Source organism: Coregonus lavaretus (assembly GCF_964263955.1).
Source record: "Coregonus lavaretus genome assembly, chromosome: 21".
NCBI lineage: Eukaryota > Metazoa > Chordata > Actinopteri > Salmoniformes > Salmonidae > Coregonus > Coregonus lavaretus.
This window is the reverse complement of record NC_140008.1, coordinates 386,545-406,552: the sequence shown is the minus strand read 5'-3', so window position 1 is coordinate 406,552 and position 20,008 is coordinate 386,545. Positions and strand designations below refer to the sequence as shown.

At 41.4% G+C, this 20,008-nt stretch overlaps 1 protein-coding gene across 1 annotated transcript in view; it reads left to right on the top strand.

Annotated features, from left to right (window-relative positions):
• Nucleotides 1–7,148: 7,148 nt before the first annotated feature.
• Nucleotides 7,149–20,008, top strand: part of LOC311148457 (leucine-rich repeat-containing protein 61-like) — a 30,461-nt gene continuing 17,601 nt past the window's right edge. The window contains exon 1 of the mRNA XM_084185431.1: nt 7,149–7,350. Within this exon, the coding sequence (XP_084041557.1) occupies nt 7,320–7,350 (31 nt within the window). The 5' untranslated portion in view covers nt 7,149–7,319. The remainder of the gene's footprint in view (nt 7,351–20,008) is intronic.

Sequence of the window (20,008 nt, the reverse complement as noted above, 5' to 3'; positions counted from 1 at the left end):
TCTGTCATATGGTCCATCACATTAGATGTTCTATAGTATCTGTCCTGTCATATGGTCCATCACATTAGATGTTGTATAATATCTGTCCTGTCATATTGTCCATCACATTAGATGTTCTATAGTATCTGTCATATGGTCCATCACATTAGATGTTCTATAGTATCTGTCATATGGTCCATCACATTAGATGTTCTATAGTATCTGTCATATGGTCCATCACATTAGATATTCTATTTAACCTGTCCAGTCATATGGTCCATCACATTAGATGTTCTATAGTATCTGTCCTGTCATATGGTCCATCACATTAGATGTTCTATAGTATCTGTCCTGTCATATGGTCCATCACATTAGATGTTGTATAATATCTGTCCTGTCATATGGTCCATCACATTAGATGTTCTATAGTATCTGTCCAGTCATATGGTCCATCACATTAGATGTTCTATAGTATCAGTCATATGGTCCATCACATTAGATGTTCTATAGTATCTGTCATATGGTCCATCACATTAGATGTTCTATAGTATCTGTCCAGTCATATGGTCCATCACATTAGATGTTCTATAGTATCTGTCATTTGGTCCATCACATTAGATGTTCTATAGTATCTGTCATATGGTCCATCACATTAGATGTTCTATAGTATCAGTCATATGGTCCATCACATTAGATGTTCTATAATATCTGTCATATGGTCCATCACATTAGATGTTCTATAGTATCTGTCCAGTCATATGGTCCATCACATTAGATATTCTATAGTATCAGTCATATGGTCCATCACATTAGATGTTCTATAGTATCTGTCCTGTCATATGGTCCATCACATTAGATGTTCTATAGTATCTGTCATATGGTCCATCACATTAGATGTTCTATAGTATCTGTCATATGGTCCATCACATTAGATGTTCTATAGTATCTGTCATATGGTCCATCACATTAGATGTTCTATAGTATCTGTCATATGGTCCATCACATTAGATATTCTATTTAACCTGTCCAGTCATATGGTCCATCACATTAGATGTTCTATAGTATCTGTCCTGTCATATGGTCCATCACATTAGATGTTCTATAGTATCTGTCCTGTCATATGGTCCATCACATTAGATGTTGTATAATATCTGTCCTGTCATATGGTCCATCACATTAGATGTTCTATAGTATCTGTCCTGTCATATGGTCCATCACATTAGATGTTCAATAGTATCTGTCATATGGTCCATCACATTAGATGTTGTATAATATCTGTCCTGTCATATGGTCCATCACATTAGATGTTCTATAGTATCTGTCCTGTCATATGGTCCATCACATTAGATGTTGTATAATATCTGTCCTGTCATATGGTCCATCACATTAGATGTTCTATAGTATCTGTCCAGTCATATGGTCCATCACATTAGATGTTCTATAGTATCAGTCATATGGTCCATCACATTAGATGTTCTATAGTATCAGTCATATGGTCCATCACATTAGATGTTCTATAGTATCTGTCCAGTCATATGGTCCATCACATTAGATGTTCTATAGTATCTGTCATTTGGTCCATCACATTAGATGTTCTATAGTATCTGTCATATGGTCCATCACATTAGATGTTCTATAGTATCTGTCATATGGTCCATCACATTAGATGTTCTATACTATCTGTCCAGTCATATGGTCCATCACATTAGATGTTCTATAGTATCAGTCATATGGTCCATCACATTAGATGTTCTATAGTATCTGTCATATGGTCCATCACATTAGATGTTCTATAGTATCTGTCCTGTCATATGGTCCATCACATTAGATGTTCTATAGTATCTGTCATATGGTCCATCACATTAGATGTTCTATAGTATCTGTCCTGTCATATGGTCCATCACATTAGATGTTCTATAGTATCAGTCATATGGTCCATCACATTAGATGTTCTATAGTATCTGTCATATGGTCCATCACATTAGATGTTCTATAGTATCTGTCATATGGTCCATCACATTAGATGTTCTATAGTATCTGTCCAGTCATATGGTCCATCACATTAGATGTTCTATAGTATCTGTCATATGGTCCATCACATTAGATGTTCTATAGTATCTGTCATATGGTCCATCACATTAGATGTTCTATAGTATCTGTCATATGGTCCATCACATTAGATGTTCTATAGTATCTGTCCAGTCATATGGTCCATCACATTAGATGTTCTATAGTATCTGTCCAGTCATATGGTCCATCACATTAGATGTTCTATAGTATCTGTCCTGTCATATGGTCCATCACATTAGATGTTCTATAGTATCAGTCATATGGTCCATCACATTAGATGTTCTATAGTATCTGTCCAGTCATATGGTCCCTCACATTAGATGTTCTATAGTATCTGTCATATGGTCCATCACATTAGATGTTCTATAGTATCTGTCCAGTCATTTGGTCCATCACATTAGATGTTCTATAGTATCTGTCCTGTCATATGGTCCATCACATTAGATGTTCTATAGTATCTGTCCTGTCATATGGTCCATCACATTAGATGTTCTATAGTATCTGTCATATGGTCCATCACATTAGATGTTCTATAGTATCTGTCCAGTCATATGGTCCATCACATTAGATGTTCTATAGTATCTGTCCAGTCATATGGTCCATCACATTAGATGTTCTATAGTATCAGTCATATGGTCCATCACATTAGATGTTCTATAGTATCTGTCCAGTCATATGGTCCATCACATTAGATGTTCTATAGTATCTGTCCAGTCATATGGTCCATCACATTAGATGTTCTATAGTATCTGTCATATGGTCCATCACATTAGATGTTCTATAGTATCTGTCCTGTCATATGGTCCATCACATTAGATGTTCTATAGTATCTGTCATATGGTCCATCACATTAGATGTTCTATAGTATCTGTCCAGTCATATGGTCCATCACATTAGATGTTCTATAGTATCTGTCCAGTCATATGGTCCATCACATTAGATGTTCTATAGTATCAGTCATATGGTCCATCACATTAGATGTTCTATAGTATCTGTCCAGTCATATGGTCCATCACATTAGATGTTCTATAGTATCTGTCATATGGTCCATCACATTAGATGTTCTATAGTATCTGTCCAGTCATATGGTCCATCACATTAGATGTTCTATAGTATCTGTCATATGGTCCATCACATTAGATGTTCTATAGTATCAGTCATATGGTCCATCACATTAGATGTTCTATAGTATCTGTCATATGGTCCATCACATTAGATGTTCTATAGTATCTGTCCAGTCATATGGTCCATCACATTAGATGTTCTATAGTATCTGTCCAGTCATATGGTCCATCACATTAGATGTTCTATAGTATCTGTCATATGGTCCATCACATTAGATGTTCTATAGTATCTGTCCAGTCATATGGTCCATCACATTAGATGTTCTATAGTATCAGTCATATGGTCCATCACATTAGATGTTCTATAGTATCTGTCCAGTCATATGGTCCATCACATTAGATGTTCTATAGTATCTGTCATATGGTCCATCACATTAGATGTTCTATAGTATCTGTCCAGTCATATGGTCCATCACATTAGATGTTCTATAGTATCTGTCATATGGTCCATCACATTAGATGTTCTATAGTATCAGTCATATGGTCCATCACATTAGATGTTCTATAGTATCTGTCATATGGTCCATCACATTAGATGTTCTATAGTATCTGTCCAGTCATATGGTCCATCACATTAGATGTTATATAGTATCTGTCCTGTCATATGGTCCATCACATTAGATGTTCTATAGTATCTGTCCAGTCATATGGTCCATCACATTAGATGTTCTATAGTATCTGTCATATGGTCCATCACATTAGATGTTCTATAGTATCTGTCCAGTCATATGGTCCATCACATTAGATGTTCTATAGTATCTGTCATATGGTCCATCACATTAGATGTTCTATAGTATCAGTCATATGGTCCATCACATTAGATGTTCTATAGTATCAGTCATATGGTCCATCACATTAGATGTTCTATAGTATCTGTCCAGTCATATGGTCCATCACATTAGATGTTCTATAGTATCTGTCCTGTCATATGGTCCATCACATTAGATGTTCTATATAACCTGTCCAGTCATATGGTCCATCACATTAGATGTTCTATAGTATCTGTCCAGTCATATGGTCCATCACATTAGATGTTCTATAGTATCTGTCATATGGTCCATCACATTAGATGTTCTATAGTATCTGTCCAGTCATATGGTCCATCACATTAGATGTTCTATAGTATCTGTCATATGGTCCATCACATTAGATGTTCTATAGTATCAGTCATATGGTCCATCACATTAGATGTTCTATAGTATCTGTCCAGTCATATGGTCCATCACATTAGATGTTCTATAGTATCAGTCATATGGTCCATCACATTAGATGTTCTATAATATCTGTCCTGTCATATGGTCCATCACATTAGATGTTCTATAGTATCTGTCCAGTCATATGGTCCATCACATTAGATGTTCTATAGTATCAGTCATATGGTCCATCACATTATATGTTCTATAATATCTGTCCTGTCATATGGTCCATCACATTAGATGTTCTATAGGACCTGTCCAGTCATATGGTCCATCACATTAGATGTTCTATAGTATCTGTCATATGGTCCATCACATTAGATGTTCTATAGTATCTGTCCAGTCATATGGTCCATCACATTAGATGTTCTATAGTATCTGTCATATGGTCCATCACATTAGATGTTCTATAGTATCAGTCATATGGTCCATCACATTAGATGTTCTATAGTATCTGTCATATGGTCCATCACATTAGATGTTCTATAGTATCTGTCATATGGTCCATCACATTAGATGTTCTATAGTATCTGTCATATGGTCCATCACATTAGATGTTCTATAGTATCTGTCATATGGTCCATCACATTAGATGTTCTATAGTATCTGTCATATGGTCCATCACATTAGATGTTCTATATAACCTGTCCAGTCATATGGTCCATCACATTAGATGTTCTATAGTATCTGTCATATGGTCCATCACATTAGATGTTCTATATAACCTGTCCAGTCATATGGTCCATCACATTAGATGTACTTTTATTGTTTTCTTAAATGGTAACAGAAACTTGAGAACACTAAAACTACAGTAGATGTACTGTGAGACTGCCAAACACTTCTCAGATTCTCAGCTCTCCATTCAAAAAGGGAAACAGAGATCATAATCAATACTGAGACATGCCAGATAGTGGCCAATGTGAAGACACCACTTCAACACTCCATCACCTGATTATTGTTTGATTAATCCCTTCATGGCTACAGCATGGCCAGCTGAATTACCACCGACTTGAATACCACCCAGCAACAACATAATGTCTAACATTTCTGGTAAAGCGATCTTGCATAATTAGCATTATGCAACCTAAAGGCCCTAAGCTTTGCAGGAAAAAATATTTTTAAAAGTGATGTATATGTAATCTCTACTGAGAGATGTGGAAAAAGCTAAAACAGCCTTTAAAACACTACTTTGGTAAATATAACCACTCTGTTTTTCCCCCAGTGAAGAGCCCTTACCCTAAAACTGGTGTCATTCTGGCCATTTGAACAGGAACTTTCTGTTGTGGTCTATGATGGAGGGCAGGTATCTAGCCTTGTTGTATGCTTGCTTACAGGACACAACAGATCTAAAACACCTCAAACATTCGATTCACAGAATAATTCAGCGGTGGCCGATGCTGTGGATTTAAGCTTCAGGTTGGACAAACTGGTCGGTAGCTTTTTTCTATACAATTTGAAAACATGACTTTTTCTTCTCGATCAGTTAGTAAGAGGACGTCCATTAGGCAACCAGATGCATCTCTGATATCAGGAGGCATTTTCACATAATGCTATATACTGTATGTTTCATTACATCAATGATTGATCTACAATTATTCCGGAGCCACAACAGGTTACTAATTGTCAGTGATGATCACAGCTGAATTTCTGAACATAAAGATGGAATGCAATAATCAAACTGCATGAGAAAATAAATGTTAAATTGTGTCTATCCGCATGTACGGGCGGCTCTCTTACCTGGTAAGCATCTAGCTGTTCATCAGTAAATATCGTTTGCTTATTACCCATCTTAGTCTAGTAATTTTTCTCTTGTACAGATTAATCACATTGGAAGTTCGATGCGTTTTCTCAATTCTAGCCATTTAGGGCATTTACACGACGTGGTCAGACAAGAAAATTAAGACTCCGCATAGATGTTCAGAGTCCACAGACTTGTAAGCTCTGAAACAGTTGGCGGTGTATTCGAAGGCGATGGTGTAATATTGAAATGCAGAAGATGCTCAGTGCAGTCAGTTGTTGAAGCAGCAGAAGTAGCCAACAGACAGTTTCAGCACCGGCTGCTGTCTACCTGCAACAACGTGTAGCTACCACTAGGCGGCGTCTGTCAAACACCCACGCAAGCAATGGACTGCAAAGAATACCTTTTTCAGACGTAAATATTGTTCCCGTTTCATCTGCAGAAAGGCTAAAATCGGATTTTCCCCATGTATGAGTAGAATTCCAAGAGAATTCGTAGCCTCCTTTTTCTGGTCCCAGAACACAATTGCGGTGAATCGACAGCTTTGAAAAAATATTTGCGATTTACGTATGTGATACCTACGTTTCCACAGAAATATCCAAACAGAGTGTGCAAGTGTTCCGGGAGTCATCTTTAACGGTGCGTTCCTAAGTTACAGAATACCTCTGAACACACTGACCATTTTACTCGCAATAACAAAGCTGGTTAGTCTGCTTACATGTTGTCTAGGAATTGTGCTGCTGGCAATCATTTAGATATTATTATTTTTTGCCGACGTTTACTGCCACGGGTCATTTCCACGGGTGTTGCGCTGTGGTCCCCAGACCAGACTGCTCTGAGATCGCAGTAGAAAGCCAGAAGGATATGACGAACGCACAAAGTCAGGTCAACCTTTTATTTTTTGGCGTTTTGGAAACACAATAATACAGCGTATTGTGGCTCGCTTCGGTTATAACTGAGTAGCAACGTTTGCGGAATAGTGTCCAAATAGGCATTATGTTAACCACGGTGCTAAGCTAGCTAACCGTGTAGCTACCTGCACTGGCTGTTACCCACGGTGCTAACCTAGTTAACCCTGTTACTGGCTAGCATTACCGGCGTCAACTGTCCTGCAAAATCAAGGACAGATGACAATTTCACTCAAAATTCCCAAAGAAATCACTATCCAGTTCTATGTTCAGTACATGAACTAACTAACCTAACTATATAAGGATGGAATCAAAGAGAGACATGAAAGATCAAGGTAAGTTCGTACCTAGATGGATGGCTTGTTGCTAGCTAGCTAACGATAAGAGAGCGACAGTAGCCTGCTGCCTGGCCATCCACTTGCTAACGTTATGCTACATCATCTGATAACCCAACTAAACTAACGTCATTTCTTTTACGTTACATTTGCTGAACCATAACGGATAGCAAACAACATTTTCTTGCTTAAGTTTAGTTGATTATTATGCCATCACTGATACAGTATCATATTCGTCCACAGTCACTCATTCATAATTCATTCATTCCGCTGTCTAAGTCTTACATGTGTTCCATCCAGCCATGTAACCAGCTGGCTACAGTGAAATGGTTTGTAGGAGACACAATAGTAGTCAGCTCTCCTTTGGAGCTGTTCCATCCAGCCATGTAACCAGCTGGCTACAGTGAAATGGTTTGTAGGAGGGACAATAGTAGTCAGCTCTCCTTTGGAGCTGTTCCATCCAGCCATGTAACCAGCTGGCTACTGTGAAATGGTTTGTAGGAGACACAATAGTATAACGGCATTACGCTTTGGTTTAGTTTTTTCACATTAACATGTATGACAAACAACAACCATTGATTTCAAAGTTTAACAAACCATACAACTCTATTCACAATGACTACTTTTAAACATTTCCACTGAACATTTGACAAAAATTAATTGAGTGGAAGAACTGTGCAGATGTTGGTAAAATCCCCCTCAGGTTTTTATGCCACCACGGTTTCCAAAATCTGCTCTGAATTACGATTCAAAGATGTCTGTAGAAAAAATGTGGCGTCAGCTATGACATGCCACCTTGAGTTTGAACAAATCTCTTTTGGTTATTGAGTGAAGTGGATTAGCACCTGGTAACGGAATTACATCATGTGTCCCTGATCTGTACTGCACAGAAATGCATAATTATGGATTTGAATGTCATTCTCATGTTTCACAAGTTTGGACATCACAGTGCAGTACAGCAGAGTAGAGTAGAGTAGAGTAGAGTACAGTAGAGTTCAGAGCAGAGTACAGTAGAGTTCAGAGTAGAGTACAGTAGAGTTCAGTACAGAGCAGAGTACAGTAGAGTTCAGAGCAGAGTAGAGTACAGTAGAGTTCAGAGCAGAGTACAGTAGAGTTCAGAGCAGTGTAGAGTACAGTAGAGTTCAGAGTAGAGTACAGTAGAGTTCAGAGCAGAGCAGAGTACAGTAGAGTTCAGAGCAGAGTACAGTAGAGTTCAGAGCAGTGTAGAGTACAGTAGAGTTCAGTACAGAGCAGAGTACAGTAGAGTTCAGAGCAGTGTAGAGTACAGTAGAGTTCAGTACAGAGCAGAGTACAGTAGAGTTCAGTACAGAGCAGAGTACAGTAGAGTTCAGAGCAGAGCAGAGTACAGTAGAGTTCAGTACAGAGCAGAGTACAGTAGAGTTCAGTACAGAGCAGAGTACAGTAGAGTTCAGTACAGAGCAGAGTGCAGTAGAGTTCAGAGCAGAGCAGAGTACAGTAGAGTTCAGTACAGAGCAGAGTACAGTAGAGTTCAGTACAGAGCAGAGTACAGTAGAGTTCAGAGCAGAGTACAGTAGAGTTCAGTACAGAGCAGAGTACAGTAGAGTTCAGTACAGAGCAGAGTGCAGTAGAGTTCAGTAGAGAGCAGAGTACAGTAGAGTTCAGTACAGAGCAGAGTACAGTAGAGTTCAGTACAGAGCAGAGTACAGTAGAGTTCAGTACAGAGCAGAGTAGAGTTCAGTACAGAGCAGAGTGCAGTAGAGTTCAGTACAGAGCAGAGTACAGTAGAGTTCAGTACAGAGTAGAGTTCAGTACAGAGCAGAGTGCAGTAGAGTTCAGAGCAGAGTGCAGTAGAGTTCAGTACAGAGCAGAGTGCAGTAGAGTTCAGTACAGAGCAGAGTAGAGTTCAGTACAGAGCAGAGTACAGTAGAGTTCAGTACAGAGCAGAGTGCAGTAGAGTTCAGTACAGAGCAGAGTAGAGTTCAGTAGAGTTCAGTACAGAGCAGAGTACAGTAGAGTTCAGTACAGAGCAGAGTGCAGTAGAGTTCAGTAGAGTTCAGTACAGAGCAGAGTGCAGTAGAGTTCAGTACAGAGCAGAGTGCAGTAGAGTTCAGAGCAGAGCAGAGTGCAGTAGAGTTCAGTACAGAGCAGAGTACAGTAGAGTTCAGTACAGAGCAGAGTGCAGTAGAGTTCAGTACAGAGCAGAGTAGAGTTCAGTAGAGTTCAGTACAGAGCAGAGTACAGTAGAGTTCAGTACAGAGCAGAGTGCAGTAGAGTTCAGTACAGAGCAGAGTAGAGTTCAGTAGAGTTCAGTACAGAGCAGAGTACAGTAGAGTTCAGTACAGAGCAGAGTGCAGTAGAGTTCAGTAGAGTTCAGTACAGAGCAGAGTGCAGTAGAGTTCAGTACAGAGCAGAGTGCAGTAGAGTTCAGAGCAGAGCAGAGTGCAGTAGAGTTCAGTACAGAGCAGAGTACAGTAGAGTTCAGTACAGAGCAGAGTACAGTAGAGTTCAGTACAGAGCAGAGTACAGTAGAGTTCAGTACAGAGCAGAGTACAGTAGAGTTCAGTACAGAGCAGAGTACAGTAGAGTTCAGTACAGAGCAGAGTAGAGTTCAGTACAGAGCAGAGTGCAGTAGAGTTCAGTACAGAGCAGAGTACAGTAGAGTTCAGTACAGAGCAGAGTAGAGTTCAGTACAGAGCAGAGTAGAGTTCAGTACAGAGCAGAGTACAGTAGAGTTCAGTACAGAGCAGAGTGCAGTAGAGTTCAGTAGAGTTCAGTACAGAGCAGAGTTCAGTAGAGTTCAGTACAGAGCAGAGTAGAGTTCAGTACAGAGCAGAGTAGAGTTCAGTACAGAGCAGAGTAGAGTTCAGTACAGAGCAGAGTACAGTAGAGTTCAGTAGAGTTCAGTACAGAGCAGAGTAGAGTTCAGTACAGAGCAGAGTAGAGTTCAGTACAGAGCAGAGTGCAGTAGAGTTCAGTACAGAGCAGAGTGCAGTAGAGTTCAGAGCAGAGCAGAGTACAGTAGAGTTCAGTACAGAGCAGAGTGCAGTAGAGTTCAGTACAGAGCAGAGTGCAGTAGAGTTCAGTAGAGTTCAGTACAGAGCAGAGTTCAGTAGAGTTCAGTACAGAGCAGAGTGCAGTAGAGTTCAGAGCAGAGCAGAGTACAGTAGAGTTCAGTACAGAGCAGAGTTCAGTAGAGTTCAGTACAGAGCAGAGTTCAGTAGAGTTCAGTACAGAGCAGAGTGCAGTAGAGTTCAGTACAGAGCAGAGTACAGTAGAGTTCAGAGCAGAGCAGAGTACAGTAGAGTTCAGTACAGAGCAGAGTACAGTAGAGTTCAGTACAGAGCAGAGTGCAGTAGAGTTCAGTACAGAGCAGAGTACAGTAGAGTTCAGAGCAGAGCAGAGTACAGTAGAGTTCAGTACAGAGCAGAGTGCAGTAGAGTTCAGTACAGAGCAGAGTACAGTAGAGTTCAGAGCAGAGCAGAGTACAGTAGAGTATAGTTTACTACAGCACATACTGTACTGTACTCTACTTTTCTTTCCTGTACTGTATTGTACTGTACTCTACTTTTCTTTCCTGTACTGTATTGTACTGTACTCTACTTTTCTTTCCTGTACTGTATTGTACTGTACTCTACTTTTCTTTCCTGTACTGTATTGTACTGTACTCTACTTTTCTTTCCTGTACTGTATTGTACTGTACTCTACTTAAGTGATAATGCTTGAGAAGCCGGTGTTTGGAGGATATATTGGCAGGGGCGTTGTTAGGCCCAAGACGAAGTCGAGGCAAACCGTGTCAATATATCCTCCAAACACCGGCTTCTCCGGCATTATCACTTTTATACAACGGGTTACCAACATATTCAAATAATGATTTACATATTTTCATTTAAATGTTGGAGAGACAGACAGCAAGGTTTATACAAATCTCCGCTGTTGAAAACTAAATGTTAGTCTAAAAGAAATGTGAGATAATGTCTAGATGCTTTTTATAGTGGAGATCAAGTTTATAAATTGCCTGGCTGGGCTGATGGGACAGTGGATTGCGCAGTCAGATGGAACAGAGTAAATAGGCATTTTAACATCATAGATGTAGCCGGTGGTAACTTGTGAAACATACACCGGCTGGAATGCGGTTTTAACCAATCACCAATCAGCTCTACTCACTGCTGTACTGTACTCCGTACTCTACTGTGCTCTACTCACTGTACTGTGCTATCCAAACGTCTATGATAGGTTGAGATATGGTCCAGTCCGGTCCATCTGTGGACGTTAATATCAAGGTCAGGGTGGACTGACCGAATTTCAACAACTTTTCAATGTCCATGGAAGTGCGGTGTAGGTCAGTGCTCAGTGGGTGAGGATGAGAGAGAGAGAGAGAGAGAGGTGACATTAACTGGAGAGTGAGAGATTAAGGCAGAGAGAGAGAGATTAAGGCAGAGAGAGAGAGAGATTAAGGCAGAGAGAGAGAGAGATTAAGGCAGAGAGAGAGAGAGAGATTAAGGCAGAGAGAGAGAGAGAGAGATTAAGGCAGAGAGAGAGAGATTAAGGCAGAGAGAGAGAGAGATTGAGAGAGAGAGAGATTAAGGCAGAGAGAGAGAGAGATTAAGGCAGAGAGAGAGAGAGATTAAGGCAGAGAGAGAGAGAGATTAAGGCAGAGAGAGAGAGAGATTAAGGCAGAGCGAGAGAGAGAGATTAAGGCAGAGAGAGAGAGATTAAGGCAGAGAGTGAGAGAGAGAGAGAGATTAAGGCAGAGAGTGAGAGAGAGATTAAGGCAGAGAGTGAGAGAGAGATTAAGGCAGAGAGTGAGAGAGAGATTAAGGCAGAGAGAGAGAGAGATTAAGGCAGAGAGAGAGAGAGATTAAGGCAGAGAGAGAGAGATTAAGGCAGAGAGAAAGAGAGATTAAGGCAGAGAGAGAGAGAGATTAAGGCAGAGAGAGAGATTAAGGCAGAGAGTGAGAGAGAGATTAAGACAGAGAGAGAGAGAGAGAGAGATTAAGGCAGAGAGAGAGAGATTAAGGCAGAGAGTGAGAGAGAGATTAAGACAGAGAGAGAGAGAGAGAGATTAAGGCAGAGAGAGAGAGAGAGATTAAGGCAGTGAGAGAGAGATTAAGGCAGTGAGAGAGAGAGAGAGATTAAGGCAGAGAGAGAGAGAGAGATTAAGGCAGTGAGAGAGAGATTAAGGCAGTGAGAGAGAGAGAGAGAGAGAGAGAGAGAGAGAGAGATTAAGGCAGAGAGTGAGAGAGAGATTAAGACAGAGAGAGAGAGAGAGAGATTAAGGCAGAGAGAGAGAGAGAGATTAAGGCAGTGAGAGAGAGATTAAGGCAGTGAGAGAGAGAGAGAGAGAGAGAGAGATCAAGGCAGAGAGAGAGAGATTAAGGCAGTGAGAGAGATTAAGGCAGAGAGTGAGAGAGAGATTAAGGCAGAGAGTGAGAGAGAGATTAAGGCAGAGAGAGAGAGGGAGATTAAGGCAGAGAGAGAGAGATAGAGAGATTAAGGCAGAGAGAGAGAGATTAAGGCAGAGAGAGAGAGGGAGATTAAGGCAGAGAGAGAGAGAGAGAGATATTAAGGCAGAGAGAGAGATTAAGGCAGAGAGAGAGAGGGAGATTAAGGCAGAGAGAGAGAGAGAGAGATATTAAGGCAGAGAGAGAGAGATTAAGGCAGAGAGTGAGAGAGAGATTAAGACAGAGAGAGAGAGAGAGAGAGATTAAGGCAGAGAGAGAGAGAGAGAGAGAGAGATTCAGGCAGATAGAGATTAAGGCAGTGAGAGAGATTAAGGCAGTGAGAGAGAGAGAGATCAAGGCAGAGAGAGAGAGATTAAGGCAGAGAGAGAGAGATTAAGGCAGTGAGAGAGATTAAGGCAGAGAGACATTAAGGCAGAGAGAGAGAGATTAAGGCAGAGAGAGAGAGAGATTAAGGCAGAGAGAGATTAAGGCAGAGAGTGAGAGAGAGATTAAGGCAGAGAGTGAGAGAGAGATTAAGGCAGAGAGAGAGAGGGAGATTAAGGCAGAGAGAGAGAGAGAGAGATTAAGGCAGAGAGAGAGATATTAAGGCAGAGAGAGAGAGATTAAGGCAGAGAGTGAGAGAGATTAAGGCAGAGCGAGAGAGAGAGATTAAGGCAGAGCGAGAGAGAGAGATTAAGGCAGAGAGAGAGAGATTAAGGCAGAGAGTGAGAGAGACAGAGAGATTAAGGCAGAGAGTGAGAGAGAGATTAAGGCAGAGAGTGAGAGAGAGATTAAGGCAGAGAGTGAGAGAGAGATTAAGGCAGAGAGTGAGAGAGAGATTAAGGCAGAGAGAGAGAGAGATTAAGGCAGAGAGAGAGAGAGATTAAGGCAGAGAGAGAGAGATTAAGGCAGAGAGAAAGAGAGATTAAGGCAGAGAGAGAGAGAGATTAAGGCAGAGAGAGAGATTAAGGCAGAGAGAGAGAGATTAAGGCAGAGAGAGAGAGATTAAGGCAGAGAGAAAGAGAGATTAAGGCAGAGAGAGAGAGAGATTAAGGCAGAGAGAGAGATAGATTGAGAGAGAGAGAGAGATTAAGGCAGAGAGAGAGAGAGAGAGAGAGATTAAGGCAGAGAGAGAGAGATTAAGGCAGAGAGAGAGAGGGAGATTAAGGCAGAGAGAGAGAGAGAGAGATTAAGGCAGAGAGAGAGAGATTAAGGCAGAGAGTGAGAGAGAGATTAAGACAGAGAGAGAGAGAGAGAGAGAGAGATTAAGGCAGAGAGAGAGAGAGAGAGATTCAGGCAGATAGAGATTAAGGCAGTGAGAGAGATTAAGGCAGTGAGAGAGAGAGAGATCAAGGCAGAGAGAGAGAGATTAAGGCAGAGAGAGAGAGAGATTAAGGCAGAGCGAGAGAGAGAGATTAAGGCAGAGCGAGAGAGAGAGATTAAGGCAGAGAGAGAGAGATTAAGGCAGAGAGTGAGAGAGACAGAGAGATTAAGGCAGAGAGTGAGAGAGAGATTAAGGCAGAGAGTGAGAGAGAGATTAAGGCAGAGAGTGAGAGAGAGATTAAGGCAGAGAGTGAGAGAGAGATTAAGGCAGAGAGAGAGAGAGATTAAGGCAGAGAGAGAGAGATTAAGGCAGAGAGAAAGAGAGATTAAGGCAGAGAGAGAGAGAGATTAAGGCAGAGAGAGAGAGATTAAGGCAGAGAGTGAGAGAGACAGAGACATTAAGGCAGAGAGAGAGAGATTAAGGCAGAGAGAGAGAGAGATTAAGGCAGAGAGAGATTAAGGCAGAGAGTGAGAGAGAGATTAAGGCAGAGAGAGAGAGGGAGATTAAGGCAGAGAGAGAGAGAGAGAGATTAAGGCAGAGAGAGAGATATTAAGGCAGAGAGAGAGAGATTAAGGCAGAGAGTGAGAGAGATTAAGGCAGAGCGAGAGAGAGAGATTAAGGCAGAGAGAGAGAGATTAAGGCAGAGAGTGAGAGAGAGAGAGAGATTAAGGCAGAGAGTGAGAGAGAGATTAAGGCAGAGAGTGAGAGAGAGATTAAGGCAGAGAGTGAGAGAGAGATTAAGGCAGAGAGAGAGAGAGATTAAGGCAGAGAGAGAGAGAGATTAAGGCAGAGAGAGAGAGATTAAGGCAGAGAGAAAGAGAGATTAAGGCAGAGAGAGAGAGAGATTAAGGCAGAGAGAGAGAGAGATTAAGGCAGAGAGAGAGAGATTAAGGCAGAGAGAAAGAGAGATTAAGGCAGAGAGAGAGAGAGATTAAGGCAGAGAGAGAGAGAGATTAAGGCAGAGAGAGAGAGAGAGATTAAGGCAGAGAGAGAGAGAGATTAAGGCAGAGAGAGAGAGAGATTAAGGCAGAGAGAGAGAGATTAAGGCAGAGAGAAAGAGAGATTAAGGCAGAGAGAGAGAGAGATTAAGGCAGAGAGAGAGAGAGAGAGAGAGATTAAGGCAGAGAGAGAGAGAGAGAGATTCAGGCAGATAGAGATTAAGGCAGTGAGAGAGATTAAGGCAGTGAGAGAGAGAGAGATCAAGGCAGAGAGAGAGAGATTAAGGCAGAGAGAGAGAGATTAAGGCAGTGAGAGAGATTAAGGCAGAGAGACATTAAGGCAGAGAGAGAGAGATTAAGGCAGAGAGAGAGAGAGATTAAGGCAGAGAGAGATTAAGGCAGAGAGTGAGAGAGAGATTAAGGCAGAGAGAGAGAGGGAGATTAAGGCAGAGAGAGAGAGAGAGAGATTAAGGCAGAGAGAGAGATATTAAGGCAGAGAGAGAGAGATTAAGGCAGAGAGTGAGAGAGATTAAGGCAGAGCGAGAGAGAGAGATTAAGGCAGAGAGAGAGAGATTAAGGCAGAGAGTGAGAGAGAGAGAGAGAGATTAAGGCAGAGAGTGAGAGAGAGATTAAGGCAGAGAGTGAGAGAGAGATTAAGGCAGAGAGTGAGAGAGAGATTAAGGCAGAGAGAGAGAGAGATTAAGGCAGAGAGAGAGAGAGATTAAGGCAGAGAGAGAGAGATTAAGGCAGAGAGAAAGAGAGATTAAGGCAGAGAGAGAGAGAGATTAAGGCAGAGAGAGAGATTAAGGCAGAGAGAAAGAGAGATTAAGGCAGAGAGAGAGAGAGATTAAGGCAGAGAGAGAGAGAGATTAAGGCAGAGAGAGAGAGAGAGATTAAGGCAGAGAGAGAGAGAGATTAAGGCAGAGAGAGAGAGAGATTAAGGCAGAGAGAGAGAGATTAAGGCAGAGAGAAAGAGAGATTAAGGCAGAGAGAGAGAGAGATTAAGGCAGAGAGAGAGAGAGAGAGAGAGAGATTAAGGCAGAGAGAGAGAGAGAGAGATTAAGGCAGAGAGAGAGAGATTAAGGCAGAGAGTGAGAGAGAGATTAAGACAGAGAGAGAGAGAGAGATTAAGGCAGAGAGAGAGAGAGATTAAGGCAGAGCGAGAGAGAGAGATTAAGGCAGAGAGAGAGAGAGATTAAGGCAGAGAGAGAGAGATTAAGGCAGAGATAAATTAAGGCAGAGAGATTAAGGCAGAATTTAAGAATTTGCTTAACAAGCCACATAAATTGCTTGGACTCACGCTGTTGTTGGGGGGGGGGGGGGTACTTAAACTGAATACTAGCGTAGTACATACTTAAACTGAATACTAGCGTAGTACATACTTAAACTGAATACTAGCGTAGTACATACTTAAACTGAATACTAGTGTAGTACATACTTAAACTGAATACTAGTGTAGTACATACTTAAACGGAATACCCATACTAGTGTAGTACATACTTAAACTGAATACTAGCGTAGTACATACTTAAACTGAATACTAGTGTAGTACATACTTAAACTGAATACTAGTGTAGTACATACTTAAACGGAATACCCATACTAGTGTAGTACATACTTAAACTGAATACTAGTGTAGTACATACTTAAACTGAATACTAGCGTGGAACATACTTAAACTTAATACTAGCCTGGTACATACTTAAACTGAAAACCCATACTAAAGTAGTACATACTACATACTAGAGTAGTACATACTTAAACTGAAAACCCATACTAGCGTAGTACATACTTGAACTGCATATTATGTAGGCCTACTCATCAAGGCATACTATTTAGCCATTTAGTAAACGGTATGAAGTATCCCGACTGGCTGAGTAGGTGGAGCCGAGTATGTGTGGATTTTTCCAAATTCAACAGACATAAATGGCATTAACCAGCCTGATAATGGCTCATTTCCCATTTGAGTTATAGTCCTACTCAGGCTGGTTGCAGGCAGACTGTCACACTGAACCTATACCGTATCCCATCTAGCCCATCTATCCTATATAAAAAGGACTGAAGACAGAAACAGATGATTTGGTTCCATTTCAACGTATTTATTAGTGAAACCAAAGTGCTCTAACATATATATAAATAGCATAGTACAAACACCAAAACTCTTCAAAAAGCTATTGCACAGAAACACATGGACAGTCAGGTGCATCACAAGTTCAGTACCGCTGCAACATCATTAACTAAAGCACTGATCATTGGGAGAATGACTGCTGAGGCTTGAATAGGTAGCCTAGCCTACAGAAGTAAACCAATCCATATGTTCAAATCAAAAGGCCTGATTAACATGGCATCAATAACGCAGCCACATCCCCAGTCCCCGTGCCGACACATTCAGAAATCTAAAGATGGTTTAGTATTTCGTTTAAAAGCTCTGACGAAAGATGACGCAATACTCTGGATCTTTTTAAGGAGAACAAAAACTACTTAGCCTACTTTTAAACACCACCGCAGAAGCATCGCTATTCGCCATCTTCCCAATTAAGTAGCCTAGTTGTGTTGTTTGGCTACTTGAAGAAAACCAGGGCCAATCACTCGCAGCCCATGTCTTCCAATGCATTGTGGGAAAGTGTACATCTAATTCTACTAGATGAAGAGCTGAGATGAGTATAACATCCTGGCATTTAAACCATAATAGATTTTAGAAAATTCACGTACTATAAAACGTTATATTTTCGCATACTGAGAATGCGTCATGCGCGATTGCGTTGTTTCCAGCTATTCGTTGATTTCGGTAGCGCATCCCCATGTCTAATTGATCAGTTGTTGTCAAAGCCAAAATGAGTAAGAAATCCGGGCATTTAAAGTATACTTGATTTTCTAAATGTAGCATCCTATGAAACTTTCTCTTTCTAAAACAACCTATTACTTTATTTAGGATGGTAAAACACTAGAACGGTGTTTAACAGGATTTTTGAATGACTACTTCATTTCTGCACCCCACACATACACTACATGACCAGAAGTATGTGGACACCTGCTCGTCGAACATCTCATTCCAAAATCATGAGCATTAATATGGAGTTGGTCCCCCCTTTGCTGCTATAACAGCCTCCACTCTTCTGGGAAGGCTTTCCACTAGATGTTGGAACATTAGGCCTGGCTCTCAGTCGGCGTTCCAATTCATCCCAAAGGTGTTCGATGGGGTTGAGGTCAGGGCTCTGTGCAGGCCAGTCAAGTTCTTCCACACCGATCTCGACAAACAATTTCTGTATGGACTTCGCTTTGTGCATGGGGAAGTTGTCATGCTGAAACAGGAAAGAGCCTTCCCCAAACTGTTGCCACAAAGTTGGAAGCACAGAATCGTCTAGAATGTCATTGTATGCTGTAGCATTAAGATTTCCCGTTACTGGAACTAAGGGGCCTGAGCCATGAAAAACAGCCTCAGTCCATTATTCCTCCTCCACCAAACTTTACAGGTGGCACTATGCATTGGAGCAGGTAGCGTTCTCCTGGCCTCCGCCAAACCCAGATTAGTCCGTCGGACTGCCAGATGGTGAAGCGTGATTCATCACTCCAGAGAACGCGTTTCCACTGCTCCAGAGTCCAATGGTGGTGAGCTTTAAACCAATCTAGACGACGCTTGGCATTGTGCATGGTGATCTTAGGCTTGTGTGTGGCTGCTCGGCCATGGAAACCCATTTCATGAAGATCCCGACGAACAGTTATTGTGCTGACGTTGCTTCCAGAGGCAGTTTGGAACACGGTAGTGAGTGTTGCAACCGAGGACAGACGATTTTTACGCGCTACGCGCTTCAGTACTCGGCGGTCCCGTTCTGTGAGCTTGTGTGGCCTACCACTTCGCGGCTGAGCCGTTGTTGCTCCTAGACGTTTCCACTTCACAATAACAGCACTTACAGTTGACCGGGGCAGCTCTAGCAGGGCAGAAATGTGACGAACTGACTTGTTGGAAAGGTGGCATCCTATGACAGTGCCATGTTGAAAGTCACTGAGGTGTTCAGTACGGGCCATTCTACTGCCAATGTTTGTCTATGGAGATTGCACGGCTGCGTGCTCGATTTTATACACCTGTCAGCAACGGGTGTGGCTGAAATAGCCAAATCCACTAATTTGAAGGGGTGTCCACACACTTTTGACCATGTTTTTTAAGAACAGTTTTCCTTCTGTTTATTCAGAAATCAAAGCCTTCACTTATTCATAATTTTGAAGATGGAAAATGGTTGAAAAATGCCTTCATTTCCCACAAATATAGACTCTGAGCTTTCATTTGACACCCAATTTGACATGCTCCTATGAACTTCCCGTTGGTGCTCATAGATCCGTTACCATGGAGACGACCGGCTATTACAGCTGATAGCTAGATAGCTAAAGAACATCACTTGTTAAGGATTCAACATCAGCCACAATGAAGACAGAGTCAACTGACACATCATGTATCATTGTATGTATGGCATATCAATGCCAGCACATGGACAATCATGGACAGCTCCTCTGAGGAGGATTCAGATGGAGGCCAACAACTGCTGCCCCCACTACAACCTGTTCAAATGAAATGTGTCACATGTTTCAGGTGTAGACTAACAGTGAAAGCTGACTAAGCTTAGTTAGTGACTAACCTAGTTGGTGTCCCAAATTACACCCTATTCCCTATATAGTGCACTACTTTAGACCAGAGAATGGCACCCTATTCCCTATATAGTGCACTACTTTAGACCAGAGCCCTATGACACCCTATTCCCTATATAGTACACTACTTTAGACCAGAGCCCTATGACACCCTATTCCCTATATAGTGCACTACTTTAGACCAGAGCCCTATGACACCCTATTCCCTATAATGTTTCATAGATCAAAGGAGGGACACCACAGTGTTTCTTAGATCAAAGGAGGGACACCACAGTGTTTCTTAGATCAGAGGAGGGACACCACACCACAGTGTTTCTTAGATCAGAGGAGGG